This window comes from Eulemur rufifrons, chromosome 20 (assembly GCF_041146395.1).
Source record: "Eulemur rufifrons isolate Redbay chromosome 20, OSU_ERuf_1, whole genome shotgun sequence".
Lineage (NCBI taxonomy): Eukaryota > Metazoa > Chordata > Mammalia > Primates > Lemuridae > Eulemur > Eulemur rufifrons.
This window is the reverse complement of record NC_091002.1, coordinates 14,479,043-14,493,441: the sequence shown is the minus strand read 5'-3', so window position 1 is coordinate 14,493,441 and position 14,399 is coordinate 14,479,043. Positions and strand designations below refer to the sequence as shown.

Here is a 14,399-nt window from a genome sequence, read left to right as displayed (position 1 = left end):
CAGCTTCAGCTCTACCCTCCAGCCCTCATCCCTGAGGCTCAGGCCAGGGACTCAGCAAAACACCCTCACTGAGCTTGGACCACAAGTATGGCATGGCACCTGCTCACCCTAGGAATTCTCCTGCCCATCTTCCAAGTAGCTCTACCAGTGTTTGGTGGTGTCCCCAAGACCAGGGCACCTTCGAGCCCCATCTTCCTCCCTGTCTAGATGAGGGAGGAAGCCAGCCAGAGGTTTAACAGGTGTTCTGTGTCCCCCATGTCTCAAGGTACTACAGAAAGCTCCCTCCTCCCTTCTGAGAGCAGGGAAGTGTGTCCAGCAGGAAAGGAGGGAATTCCTAGGCATCCAGGTTCCCACTGATGCTGAGCAAGGACTCCAGCAAGCAAATGAGTGGGTGTGAGAACTGGTGCAGAGAGGCTGAGCCACTTGCTCAAGCTGGCTTAGCTGACGGGGGCCAGGCCCTGTTCTGAGACTGTCCAGCATGGCTGACATGCTGCATCTGCTCTGGGGGCAGCAGCCTCGGCCCGCTCTCCCCAGTCTGTCCCTAGTCCTAGGATCAGGGCAGAGCTGCAAGTACAGCTCCAGGCTCCTTGGGCCAATGGCTCCCTGCTGATCCCTTCACCCCTCTCCATTTCAAAGGTGTGGTGTTCTCATGGTCTTTTTTATGGGATCCATTTGCATACAGTCCACTGTGCAAACAGAATTAACTAGATAATCTCACAGTGGATAACACAGGAACCACATGCATCATACATATTAAGCTCCAATGGGGGCTCCTCCCAGCCCCGCCCCCGAAAGAGGACTGACCCCAGATCTCTGCTGAGTTAGCAGGTTTCATCTCAGCAGGCCATAGGAGTGCTCACCACATGCCAGGCGCTAAGTGCAGTCCAAATACCAGCTCATGTGATCCTCATGACAATTCAATGAAACAGGCACAACTACCACCATCCCTGTTTTACAAACATGCAAACTGAGGCACAGAGCATTTAAATAACTTCTGACATTCAGTTAGTAGCGGAATCAGGATTTGAACCCAGTCTGGCTGACTCCCAGTTTCCTCTCTCAACCCCCACACCATGTCACCTTCGAATGGTCAGACGGTGCGATTTGAGATGCCCAGGAATTCTGCTATCCTTTCCTTTCATCTAGATAAGGCGTTCTGTCTCTCATGTGACCAACCCCCTGAATCCTGTGATGGTCCCCCATTACCTGGAGATCAGGGGCTGAGTAAAGTGGGTCCCAACAGTTGTTGCGTCTAAATTACATTTCACTGGCTTGTACGTAACAACACAGTACAGCCAGTTGTGGGTTTTTATAGTTATTGAGTTTGGGTTATTTTTAACTGATTTGGACACATGATTGTATTTTTGTAGAGAGATGAACTTTAGGTAGCACTAAAAATATTTTCAGGCAAAAATTGCTACAGCCATTCCGTGTGACATAGAACTCTAGGGCTGGATGCGTCTGCTAGGGCTGCTGTAACAAAAGACTGGGTGGCCTACACAACAGAAATTTATTTCTCCCAGTTCTGGAGGCTGCAGATCCAAGACCAAGGTGTCAGCAGGTTTGGCTTCTCCTGAGGCCTCTGTCTTTGGCCTACTTACAGATGGCTGCCTTCTTGCTGCACCGTCACATGGCCTTCCCTCTGTGTGTGCAGCCCTGGGGTCTCTGTGTGTGTCCGGATTTCCCCTTCTTGTGAGGACACCAGTCAGATTGGATGAGCCCCCTCCAACATCCCCATTTTAACTTCACCACTGGTTGAAAGGCCGCATCTCCAAATACAGTCACATTCTTGGATACTGGGATTAGGGCTTCAGCATATGAATCTGGGGACATGATCTAGCCCATAACCGGGGCCTCAATTGCCTCTGGGTTGAGTGTTGGAAGAAGCCCCATTCTCGTCAGGCTTGTGTTCTGATTGTGCTTCTCAGCTTTGACAAGAAGCCCTACTCCAATGGATACATTCTCTTTTTTATTTCTTACACATTTTGTTGTTTCATTATGTAGAGTGTGAGTTAATGGTCAAAATTCATTTTTCCCAAATAGATATCCAATTGTCATGGTACCTTTCATGAAAGATCACTCAGGTTTGTCCTTCATCAAGCATCCCATAGACATGTAGGTCTGTTTGGGAGACTCTCTTCTGTTCCACTGGCCTTGCATTCTATTCTTGCACAAACATCACCCTGGCCTAATCACCGTAGCTTTATAATGTGTCTTAACGTTGAGTTATCTAAATCCTTCCACATTGTTACTTTTTAAAAGATAAGACCATCTTCAAATGCAAGGCCCTTACATTTCCATATAATCAGATCATCGATATCCACAAAGAAACTTGCTGGGATTTCCATTGGGATTGCATAGAAACAATTGATCAAAGAAATAATGTCATTACTTATTCAGTTTCCTAATCCTTGAACATGGCTTATTCTTCCATTTATTTATGTCTTATTTTATTTTTCTAGGAAGATTTTAATTTTGTTTCCTGAATAGAGACAGTATATATCTTGTTAGATTTAGTATTAAATATTTGATTTTTTTTTTTTTTTTTGAGACAGAGTCTCACTCTGTTGCCCGGGCTAGAGTGCCGTGGCATCAGCCTAGCTCACAGCAACCTCCAACTCCTGGGCTTAAGCAATCCTTCTGCCTCAGCCTCCCGAGTAGCTGGGACTACAGGCATGCGCCACCATGCTCGGCTAATTTTTTCTATATATATTTTTAGTTGGCCAGATAATTTCTTTATATTTTTAGTAGAGACGGGGTCTCACTCTTGCTCAGGCTGGTCTCGAACTCCTGACCTCGAGTGATCCGCCCGCCTCGGCCTCCCAGAGTGCTAGGATTACAGGCGTGAGCCACTGCGCCCGGCCTAAGTATTTGAATTTTTTTTATGTTATTGTGAATGCTATTAGGTTTTAAAATTTTTATCTAGTAATGCTTTGTTAATTTAAAAATGCATTTTTTTCAGTTTTATTCCTGAAGTATATTTTAGGTAGGTATGGAATTCTAGCTTGACAGTGATTTTTTTCAGCATTTCAAAAATATCCTTCTATTGCCTCTGGTTTTTATTATTCCTGTTGAGAAGTCAGATATAAATCATGTTTACTCTTCAAAGTTCAATATCCTTTTTCTATTGTGCTTTTAAGATGTTCTCATTGTCTTTGATGCTTAGGAATATAACTTAAGTTTTCTTCCTGTAGTTTTTCTTTGTATTACTTTTTTGGGGGTTCTTTATCACTTCTTGCATCTGAAATATATTTCATCAATTTTATGAAATTAGCCATTCTATTTTAAAATATTTATTCTTCCTCATGCTTTTTCTCCTTTTCTTTTGGATATCCAGTTACTATCATGCTACCTCTTTTTATCATGTCTCTTGTACTATTCTCTATTTTTCATATTTTTTCTCTTTGCTTCAATTTGGATAGTTTTTAGACCCATAGTCCATTTACTAATTTTGTCTTCAGGTCTATATAATCTGATATTAAATCATTGATATTTTAATTTTTGTTACTGAATCTTCTATATATTTTATTATTTTATAGTTCCCTATTCTCTGTTGATATTCCCCATCTTGTCATTTATCAAACATGCTAATCATAGTTTAAAGTACATGTTACATCTGATAACTTTAATATTTGGATCCTCTGAGAGTCTGTTTTTTTTTGTTTGTTTGTCTCTTGATTTCTTAGCAATGCTTGTTATTTTGCATGTCTGGTTATTTTTTTTTAAAGAGTAGATACTGTAGGCCGGGCGCGGTGGCTCACGCCTGTAATCCTAGCACTCTGGGAGGCCGAGGTGGGCGGATCGTTTGAGCTCAGGAGTTCGAGACCAGCCTGAGCAAGAGCGAGACCTCACCTCTACTAAAAATAGAAAGAAATTATATGGACAGCTAAAAATATATATAGAAAAAATTAGCCGGGCATGGTGGCGCATGCCTGTAGTCCTAGCTACTCGGGAGGCTGAGACAGGAGGATCGCTTGAGCTCAGGAGTTTGAGGTTGCTGTGAGCTAGGCTGACGCCACGGCACTCACTCTAGCCTGGGCAACAGAGTGAGACTCTGTCTCAAAAAAAAAAAAAAAAAAGAGTAGATACTGTAATTGAAAATTGTAGAGAAAATTTGCAATTCTTGATGCTGCTACCATACTCCAAAGAGGAATTATTTTTATTGTAGAAGGTAGTTACCATAGGTAATACCATTACATTGGGGGTTAGAATTTCAAATATGAATTTTGGGCAGACATAACCATTCATACCATAACATCAGACTCTCAGCTGTACCTTTTGAAGGGGCAAATGCCCTTAGGGGAAATGTTGTACCAAATGTGGAGAACATCCATCTGGATTTTCCTTCGCTCCAGACTTTTTTCCCCCTAAGTCCTTGATTAAGTTCTCTGTTATTCAAACAGGTGTTTTATATATATTTTTAAAAATTTTCTTAGGAGAATTGGTCTGAAATAAGCTATTCTGCCAGTACCAAAGGTAGAAAAAGTCTTATTTATTTTTACCTCATAAGTATATGTACTTTTGTAAACTCCGTCTTTCCTCTTTCCCTTTGAAGATGGGGTAGAGAGTTTTTAGTTAATTTTTTTTTAAGGTCATCTCACAAACACTAACCTCCCATCATTGTTGGTAGCACAAGGGCACCATGAAAAAATACTAAGATAGACATAATAGGAAGAAAGAAAAAAATGTACCCACAGGTGGCAGAAATGTCAAGTACACGAGACAGTACCCCAAAATGCCTGGACGTTCAGTGGGAAGAAAATGCTTCTGTATGGTAGAGTCCAAAGAACTTTATGGAAAAGGTGTGCTTAGTCTTGTCAAACTAAAATAAAGGGTCAGAATCTAGTTTAAAGAGAAAAGATTATTCATGGCTGGGCACAGTGGCTCACGCCTATAATCCTAGCACTCTGGGAGGCCGAGGTGGTAGAATTGCTTAAGCTCAGGAGTTGAAGGCCAGCCTGAGCAAGAGACTCCATCTCTACTAAAAATAGAAACAATCAGACGGATGTGGTGGCACACGCCTATAGTCCCAGCTACTTGGCAAGCTGAAGCAGGAGGATTGCTTGAGCCCAGGAGTTTGAGGTTGCGGTGAGGTATGACTACACCATTGTACTCTACCTGGGGTGACAGAGCAAGACCCTGTCAAAAAAAAAAAAAAAAAGAAAAGAAAAGAGAGACAGAGATTATTCAAGCACAAAATTTAAGACCAGCCACCTGAAAGCATAGATTCCAAAGAATGGAAGTCAGTGTTCCTAAGTATAGAAGTTTGGGATCATTTATACAGACAAAACGTAGGGAGGCTTAACAGAATTTCAACATCTTTCTGTGTAGGGCTTAATGCAAAGTTACAAGGACCTGATTAGTTCAGATAGTCTTTTTCTTTCAGGAAAGGTATATTTAACATTCCACATGGAAGACATAACAGTCATGGGCCCTTGGGGGCCATCTGATCTGAAGTAGAGGATAATAAAGGAGGAAGTTAATCTATAACAAAGATCAGTGATTGGAAAGGGGGAGGTCTGGTCTCTGGTCTCTTCCAATCATTTACAGAACAAGAACAATGAGGAAGAGAGTTAATCTATAATCTTAGAAGCAGAATTGAAAACATGCTTTGTAACTAGCTCTCCAGATCTAACTTTCCCTTTAGCATAATAAATTTAGAGGGTCCTGAGATTTTATTTTCTTTTACAAATTGGATCTTGAGGATAAGTAAAATTTTGGTGGATTGACATAGTAATGGGAAATATTTTAAAATGATACTTGAAATTTAGATATGTGTTTAATTCTACAGCCATGAATGCCAGGCTGAGTTCAGACTTTTCTTTGAAGTATTAACAATGGAACACTTTATCAAAAGAGTTCTTAGTTAAGGAATTAATACAAAACATAAAGCAGAGAGCCTTGGATGGAAGGAAGGGTGAGGTCTCATGACTGCTCCTAACTGGTCACTCATTCACCCAGCGAGACCCTGAGGCACCTCTGTGGAACCACAGGGCTCCAGAAACCCAGCATGCACTGGCACTTCAGTGAACTGGACAATGAGCTGTCAGGCTCCTAGACCACATAGACTATGGTGCTGCACAGGGTCTCAGCAGGGAGCTGAGAATGTTATCAAGGGTTTAACCACCCAGAACCTGTCTGGGGAGGAAGGATATTCCATGTGTCATAGTTTTACTACCTCCCCTCTTACTTGCAATGGAAATAGTCCTCTCTCTTTTTCAACAGCCCTAAATTTCTTTGGGGGATAAACATGACCACGTCAGTAAAACAAATACCAGCTTTCCACCAACTCATTCGGCAAGCCCTGCTGAAGGTCTCCTGGACACTGCGTGTGTGGGTGGTGACTTGCAGCAACGTGACAGGGTTGAACTTCAGATAAGTGTTTTTTGGTCTCCCTGAGCAGATACCAACCGCAACAAGGGCAAATAGGCCAAGTCACAGGGACCCCCCAGTCTACCACCTGGTCCCAATCACCACGTCTCTTCCAGAAGACAAATCAACCTGGACTCCTTTTGCCTTCCTAAATAAACCTTGAACTTCCCCCTGCTCACCTTCCTGTCCTCCTGGTTTTGCCCATCAAATCCGGTCCATCTTTTCTCTTCCTGTCACCTGGAGACAGCGGCCTGTGCCCATGCTTTGGGACTGTCCCATGCAGCTTTGTATGATCATGTATGAGAATGTGGCCTCACGTACACAGTCTGGTGCTTTCGATGGCATCAGTAGTTCTCAGCCCAGGCTGCACATCATAGCACCCAGGGGGCTTTTAAAAAGGCTCACTGCTAGGCTCTGTCCAGTGCTGACCGCAGCCCCCCATTCTGTCCAGCCCTGGCCATGGCCCCCTACTCGGTCCAGCCCTTGCTGTGGCCCCCACTCTGTCCAGCACTGGCCATAGCTCCCTACTCTGTCCAGCGCTGACCACGGACCCCCACTCTGTCCAGCCCTGGCTGGCGTCCAGCATCCTCAGGGCCCCCAGCTCACCTGGCCCGCAGTTTCCAGCAGCCTCTCCCTCTCACACACAAATGGCTCTGCACTCTGCCTTCCTCTAGCCCGGTGGTCCTCACAGGGTGGCCTTTGCACCAGCAGCAGCAGCATCACCTGGACATTTGTTAGGCACATTCACAAGCCCTACTCCAGGCCCACTGAGTCAGAAACTCCAGGGGTGGGACCCAGCCCTCCAGGTGCACCTGAAAACCTCTCATTGACCGACCCCCACCACAAGTCTGGGCTCAGCTGAGAGCCCTCAGCGTGGATGGGGAGCTGGCCGCACAGAGCAGTCTGGGCATCTCTCCCTCAGGCCAACTGGCACTTCCTTGGGCCAAGGCCAGGGCCCCTACAGGCCCAGGACACAAGCTCTCTTCCTCCCCCCTCCCCCGTGGTCAAGAACACCAAGTCCCTGTTGGTATTCTGACTTCCCTCCCTCCCTCAGGGCTGAGTTGCCAGAACAGCGTCCTAAGCAGCTCCTTTCACTCCAGAGACCAGGACACCCTCTGAGCCACCCCCAGACACCTCCTCCAGCCCCAAACGCTCCGACGGCTCCTCCATGCCCTGTGAGCCTGACACACACTGAATGGTCCCCCCTGGCCCCTGCCTTTACCCCCGAAGAGGTGGAGAGGCCGGCAGGTGACATGGTCACAAACAGAGCACAGGAGGCAGAAGCAGGGCTACTGCTGACATAGGGTCCCCAATCAGAGCCGTGGTTTACCTCATGGAAATCATCTGAACTCATCTCCAATTTTAACAGGCAAACTCCCTCATCCCTGAGAGGCCGAGGCTTCTCCCAGCGCCCCATGGCCCTGGCCAGTGGCAGGCCAGGCACAGGGCCTCCTGGCGAGTCCCAGAGTGGGTGTGCTCAGGACCCCCTGCTGGGGCACAAGAAGGAAATACCCAAACCACCTGCACTCATTTTTTTCTTCTCATTGTTTTTTCATTTATATCTTAATATATATTTTAAATACAGTATAACGTACGTTATATTTTTTTTACAATAATTTTTCACTCTTGGTGAAGCAAGATCAAAAGTTTGGCTACCACTGGCCTAAAGAATTGTGCTGTTCAGATGGGCATATGTCTTCCCTGAGTCGCCCCCCGGGAAGAAGGCTGCACCTCCCGCCTCCCTCCATCCCAGAGCCACACTTCCAGGAGGCAGCCCAGGATACCGTGGGGACAGCCCGTCTGATGGTGCTTTCTCTTGCAGACCTCCACACCAGCCCGGAGAGAGAAGCGGCGCGTGTTCTCTTATTACTCTGGTCTTCTGACCTCTGAACTGCCCTCCCTCTGCAGTGTCCTCCCCTTGTCATCCTACTTCAATGTCTCACCATCACCTCGTCCAGGAAGCCTTCCCTGAGTAGCCCCCTGGGTAGAACCCCAGTCATCTCCCCAAGGCAGCCAACTTGTCTTCTGTTACTTTTGTGGGTTCCTTCTACCCTCAAGCGTAACTCTAGTCTTAGAACAGTGACTAAGTGACCTCCTCAGAAAAGCCCAGCTCCCCTGAGGCCCTGCCCCATGTTTCAGGAATGTTCTTTGATGCCAACAGTATCCCCAACCAGCCCTGCAGAAGTGCTGCAGGTCCCTGAGTTGTGTTTGCCTGGAGATGTCTGTCTGGCTGTCACCCATGCATACGTGTTCCCCCAGCAGGATGACTGTGCCTTTTTCCGCCACCCAGCATCAGCATCAGTGGGAGGGGAGCTCATCTTTTTACCACTAGTTAACCAAAGTTGTTGTTTTTCTTTTTATAACCTATTCTTTCAGACAGACTGAAAATAACAAAATTTTATCTTTTTTTTTCTGCAAAGGATGATGCTTCACCAAAGTAGTTTTAAGTTCCATTCATTCAGGTTTTATGCATTTTTTATTCATTTAAAAAGGGATTGTTCAGAGGAAAGAAATCATTTTCAACAATTTCAGGACCTGTGGAGATTGGCTGTTTCACAGTAGCAGACAGTACAATCAGTATCTGCCAATGGATGTTCTCTGTAAACACGTCCTTCCCTGTTCCAGTGAACAAGTCCCTTGTGTCACTCCACTCCTCTTGCCCATAAGATTCATAAGTCTCCCCACAGAGTCTGAGCCCATAACATAGTAATCAGCACAATTTAGGGCTGGGGTGCTGTAGCCGTTAGCATAGGAATCGCAACTCTGTTCATCGTAAGTAGTGCAGTCTCCATCCTCTTAGTCATATTGTCCTTATTTCTCTTATATTGGGGGTGGTGGTGGAGATCTCCACCCAGTTGGGGACACTCCTCTTGATCTTGGAGTGAGAAGTCCTCTTTTGCAACTCACTGGCTTTGGAGTGGAAAGGATTCTCCTAGGAGTTGGTGTCCCTCTTGGTACACGAACTCCACCAGCTGGGCTGTGACTTCTCCCTTCCTCTGGTAATTGCTGGGGTTGGTACATCTCTTGTATCCAAGGCTGGTTTCCCTCCAACCACTGGAAGATCTGTATTTTCTGAACCACCATTCAAATGTATTAATTCCTGGAGCTGTACTTACCTCACCTCGTCATTATAGTCAGGGATGAGAAACTTTTTTGAGTTTTCCCAAAACATGTGTCATCCAGGCATAAGCTTCTGTAGGCACTTCAATGACAGAACATGGAGATGGAAGTACTTTGCTTCTCCACTTTTCCTCAAATCTTCCTCCTTCACTTCGCCTTTCATGGAACCTTTTCCAAGGATGGACATTTTTGTCAAAGTTTCTTCTTGTAAACGCTTCAGAAACTTGCCATGTGGACCCAAAAGTTTCCCACAAAGTTGAACTTAAGGAACTGTTTTACAGGAGTTAACACTGTGTTCCAGCTTCATGTTCTTGTTAATCACCACCTCAATGTACTTTTCTTCACCTTTGCTCTCTCCTTTTTGACGCCAGCCACAGGGCGTGCTTGAAGGAGGGGTCCAGGGAGTCCCTCTGGCCATCAGCTATGGCAGGCACTTCTCTAAGCTCACTGGCTGCCCAAAGCTCAGACTGGAAGGGAGCGGGCAGCAGCGGCTCAGCAACCTCCAAGCCCCCCATGCCAGTAGCAGAGAGACCGGCCACCTGCCATAGAGGCGGCCAAGCCTGCTGGACAGTCAGGCAGGTGCGGCTGCACAGAGGCGGGGAGGGGCTGCTCAGCCTCAATCCCCAGTGGCAGCCGAGGGCCCCGCACTGGAAGCCCCTGGCTATGGACTCTGGGTGAGGAGGAGCAGGCACAGGTTGTGTGTTCAGTAGGGCTGCTGGCCCATAGGCCCGGTGGGCGGCGCACTGGGGGACGCTGAGGCAGCCCGGGGCGAGCCCAGCCAGCCCGCGCAGGTGCATGACACGCAGGCAGTGGGGACGGAGCAGCCCCAACTGGCCATACATCCAGAGGAGCTTCGTGGAGGGGACGAGTTGTCCGTTGGCAGTTGTGCGCATGCGCAGTGACATCACATTATGATGCGCATGCGCACTTGCTTTAACGGCTGGGCTTGGCTGGGCTTGGCTGTGCTCGGTGCTGCTTGGCTCTTCCTGGCAATTTATTCCTGTCAGTCATCAGAAACCGAGATTTTCCTTGGAGGTCGTGGTCAGATCGGGTTGCCTTGATTGTACTGGGCTCCCCAGGTGGGGAATAAGCAAGAGGGTGGGGTGGGAAGTGGGGGTGAGCTGAGGTTCCTCCAAAGCCCGAAGCCGCCACCATGAGGAAGATCTTTGGCTTAGGGAGAAACAAGGTTGAGCCGCCCTCCGGCCCCTCCAGCAACCATGGCGAGATCAGGGTGGGCCCGGAAGGCGAGGCTGGTGACAGCGCCTTCCTGCAGCCATGGTACCACATCCGGGAGAAAGATCTCAGCAAAATTCACCAAGCTGCCAGCGCTGGTGACTTAGCGAAACTGGAGTGGATCCTTTCACTGAAGAAAAAGGCCTTGGATGCCAGAGATAGAAAGAAGAGGTAATGGAGCGGCCATCCCGGGCCTGGGTGCCGTTGGCGGGTGTGGGGGAAACGTCCTTCCCAGACTGGCGGGAGCCCAGAGTCCTGTTGGCGAGGGCGCCCGGCTGTCATCCCTGCGGGCTCCGCAGCACCTGGGCCGTGGAAACCTTCGAGGCGTCCAGCGCCAAGGCCATCTTCATGGGCAGCAGCACAAAAACAAAACTTCAGCTGGTTCCCCGTCCACTCATGATTCCCCTTCTAGGACACTTTCTTGCCAATTTTAGCTACTTAACTAGCACAAGTATATACGGTGTTTTATTGTTAATGTACACATTTTAAAACATTGTTATATATGTTATAGAAAGGTACATAATGAGAGTAATAATTCACATAATGTATCAAATTCTGGGCCAAAACATCTTTGCATGAAATTCAATATCCATTTTATGTCAATGTACATCTATGTGACTGTGTCCTTTATTCAGGGAACTTAGAAGGAAACTTTGAAGTGGGTATGTGGTACCATAGACTTAAACAGGAAGACTCATTTTTCTGAAAATGTGAGCTCCTTCTATATTTATCAATTTTACATAAGCCAAATAAAAGTATTAAGGTGTTGAATTTTTTTTTTTTTGGAGACAGGGTCTCACTCTGTTGCCCGGGCTAGAGTGCAGTGGCGTCAGCCTAGCTCACAGCAACCTCAAACTCCTGGGCTCAAGCAATCCTCCTGCCTCAGCCTCCCGAGTAGCTGGGACCACAGGCGTGTGCCACCATGCCCAGCTCATTTTTTGTATACATTTTAGTTGTTTGGCTAATTTCTTTTATATTTTTAGTAGAGATGGGGTCTTGCTCTTGCTCAGGCTGGTCTCGAACTCCTGACCTTTAGTGATCTTCCCACCTCGGCCTCCCAGAGGGCTAGGATTACAGGCGTGAGCCACCGCGCCCGGCAAGGTTTTCAAATTTTTGAGTTACACATGGTACCTCTCTTTTACTATTGTGATGACATGAAGAAAATTTTTGTAATGGAGTAAAGAAGGCTTGCTCTTCTAGATTTCAAAATGTGCTATTAATTTCCACAAATTAATCATTTATTAACAGTTGCAGGGACAGATAAATGAATGGAGCAGAATAGAAAATCCAGAAACACCCAAATATAGGAAAGAATTTAGAACTTGATAATGGTGACAAATCAAACAAGAAAAAAAAAACTGACTGGTAATTTAAAATTGGGCAAAGTACATTTTTTGCAGATGTACAAGTGACCTACACACATAGAAAAAAATACTGTCCTTTGTAAGAGAAGGATTTTAAGTTAAAAGAGGCATGAGATACTGTTAATCTAGTCACAAAGTTTGTAAGAATGAAGATATTAAATACTAATATTAAAAATTGAAAATATTTATACTGGTGCTTATAGTTTATGTTGCTGATTTGTTTTCAAATAGACAATTTGGTGGCAACTGTGCACTTAACGACACTGACACGCTGCCTACTGCACTAAGGAGGCAACTGTAACTACACATTTAAAAAACATATATGCCCTTTACACATGAATTCCATTGTACTAAAATGTCCTCAAGAAACAGAGATCATACAATTTGTTTTTCTCAACACTTCTTAAACTAATAATGTATTAAGAGGAACACATAGGATGGATTTTATAAACCAATTTGGTTGTGTCCGCAGGATGGAATAATATGTGACCATAGAAGGTGGCATAGATACGTTTGTGTGCTGACATATAAAGAATATTTAGGTGTTTACAACTAATTGATCACAACCAGTTACAGATTCCTTTGTTCCTTCTCCACTCCCACTGCTCCACTTGACCAGCCAAAAAAAAAAAAAGAATATTTAGGTATATCAAGTAAGAATAAAAATTATTTTGATTATACATATACACAAACACTGTGGTCTTGTGTTAGCTGAAAATTGTACAAAATGTGATAAAATTTGATATATCTGGGTATTTGTATTATAAGTGAATTTTTTTTCCTTTTTCTTATCTGTGATTTCTGCAATTAGCATGTATGCTTTAAAAGTCCTAGTAAAAATTTATTATCAATGACATAATCCCTGGGAAGAGCAGTAATGTGAGTCTTGCAGAGACAGAAATAATTTCTTCATTTGTATTAATTTATTGTTAATTTTTTTGTGGATTGGAATCTTCTGCCAACTTTTAGCTTTTCAGAAGTAAAGGGGATCTTTTTATCTGTGCCTGAAGATTTTATTATATATACATTTGTATAATGTGCATCTGTTTTGTTACATACATATTTATTACTTATATGTTACATATATATTACTTATTAATTACATATATATTTATTATTATTACTTATTGTTACTTATATATTACTTATTTGTTGCACATATATTTATTACTTATATGTAAAAAGTTCAGATTAATCATATTTTAGTTGTATAATTATGAAAATGAAAAATAGCAAATATAAATGATTGTTAGTATTACAGAGGTATCACTTTATAAGAGTTTTCTTGGCCGGGCGCGGTGGCTCACGCCTGTAATCCTAGCACTCTGGGAGGCCGAGGTGGGCAGATCGTTTGAGCTCAGGAGTTCGAGACCAGCCTGAGCAAGAGCGAGACCCCATCTCTACTAAAAATAGAAAGAAACTATATGGACAGCTAAAATATATATATAGAAAAAATTAGCCGGGCATGGTGGTGCATGCCTGTAGTCCCAGCTACTCGGGAGGCTAAGACAGGAGGATCCCTTGAGCTCAGGAGTTTGAGGTTGCTGTGAGCTAGGCTGACGCCACGGCACTCACTCTAGCCTGGGCAACAGAGAGAGACTCTGTCTCAAAAAAAAAAAAAAAAAAGAGTTTTCTTTAAAAATATTGAACTTTTCAACTCTATCCTTTCAATCCATTTATTCATCAAACATAATGTGAATACCTATTATGTAGCAGTCACAGACATATTGTACTATGTTTTAGGACACATCCATCCTTAAAAACTTCCTATTTACCTGACCAGCCTGAGTAATTGAGATATTTAAAATTGGAGTATTAGGGCTTAACTTCAGTTAAAGCTTTTCCTCACTCCTTTCAAATGAAAGCATTTCTGAAGGTAGAAAATTATAAAAGATGAGCTTTAACTTTTAAAATTTGTAACAGTATTAAATACTAATGTTAAACATTGAAAATATCTGATTCTCACACATTATATAAATGTAAATATTGAATAAAGGAGACATACCTATTCATTTGAGTCCTGGGTTTCCTTTGCTTTGAAGTTATTTGAAAATCAAAGTAAGAATTACTTGGTTTTAAAATTTTTGTTATTTAAGTGATCTACAGATTCAATGCAATCCCTATTAAATTACCAACATATTTCTTTACAGACGTAGAGAAAATAATTATACACTTTGTATGGAATCAAAGAAGACCCCGTATAGCAAAAGCAATTTTAAGCAACAAAAACAAAATGGGAGGTATTAATTTGCCAGACCTCAAACTATACAAGGCCGTGGTTCTTAAAACAGCCTGGTATTGGCACAAGTT

General features: G+C 44.2%; 1 protein-coding gene and 1 pseudogene across 1 annotated transcript in view; one reads left to right on the top strand and one right to left on the bottom strand.

The window, feature by feature from the left end:
• Positions 1-7,449: 7,449 nt before the first annotated feature.
• LOC138400686 (KH domain-containing, RNA-binding, signal transduction-associated protein 3 pseudogene) lies at positions 7,450-10,385 on the bottom strand (annotated as a pseudogene).
• A 260-nt stretch (positions 10,386-10,645) lies between these two features.
• LOC138400685 (putative ankyrin repeat domain-containing protein 19) overlaps positions 10,646-14,399 on the top strand; it is a 44,308-nt gene continuing 40,554 nt past the window's right edge. Inside the window, exon 1 of the mRNA XM_069495740.1 lies at positions 10,646-10,896. Within this exon, the coding sequence (XP_069351841.1) occupies positions 10,646-10,896 (251 nt within the window). The remainder of the gene's footprint in view (positions 10,897-14,399) is intronic.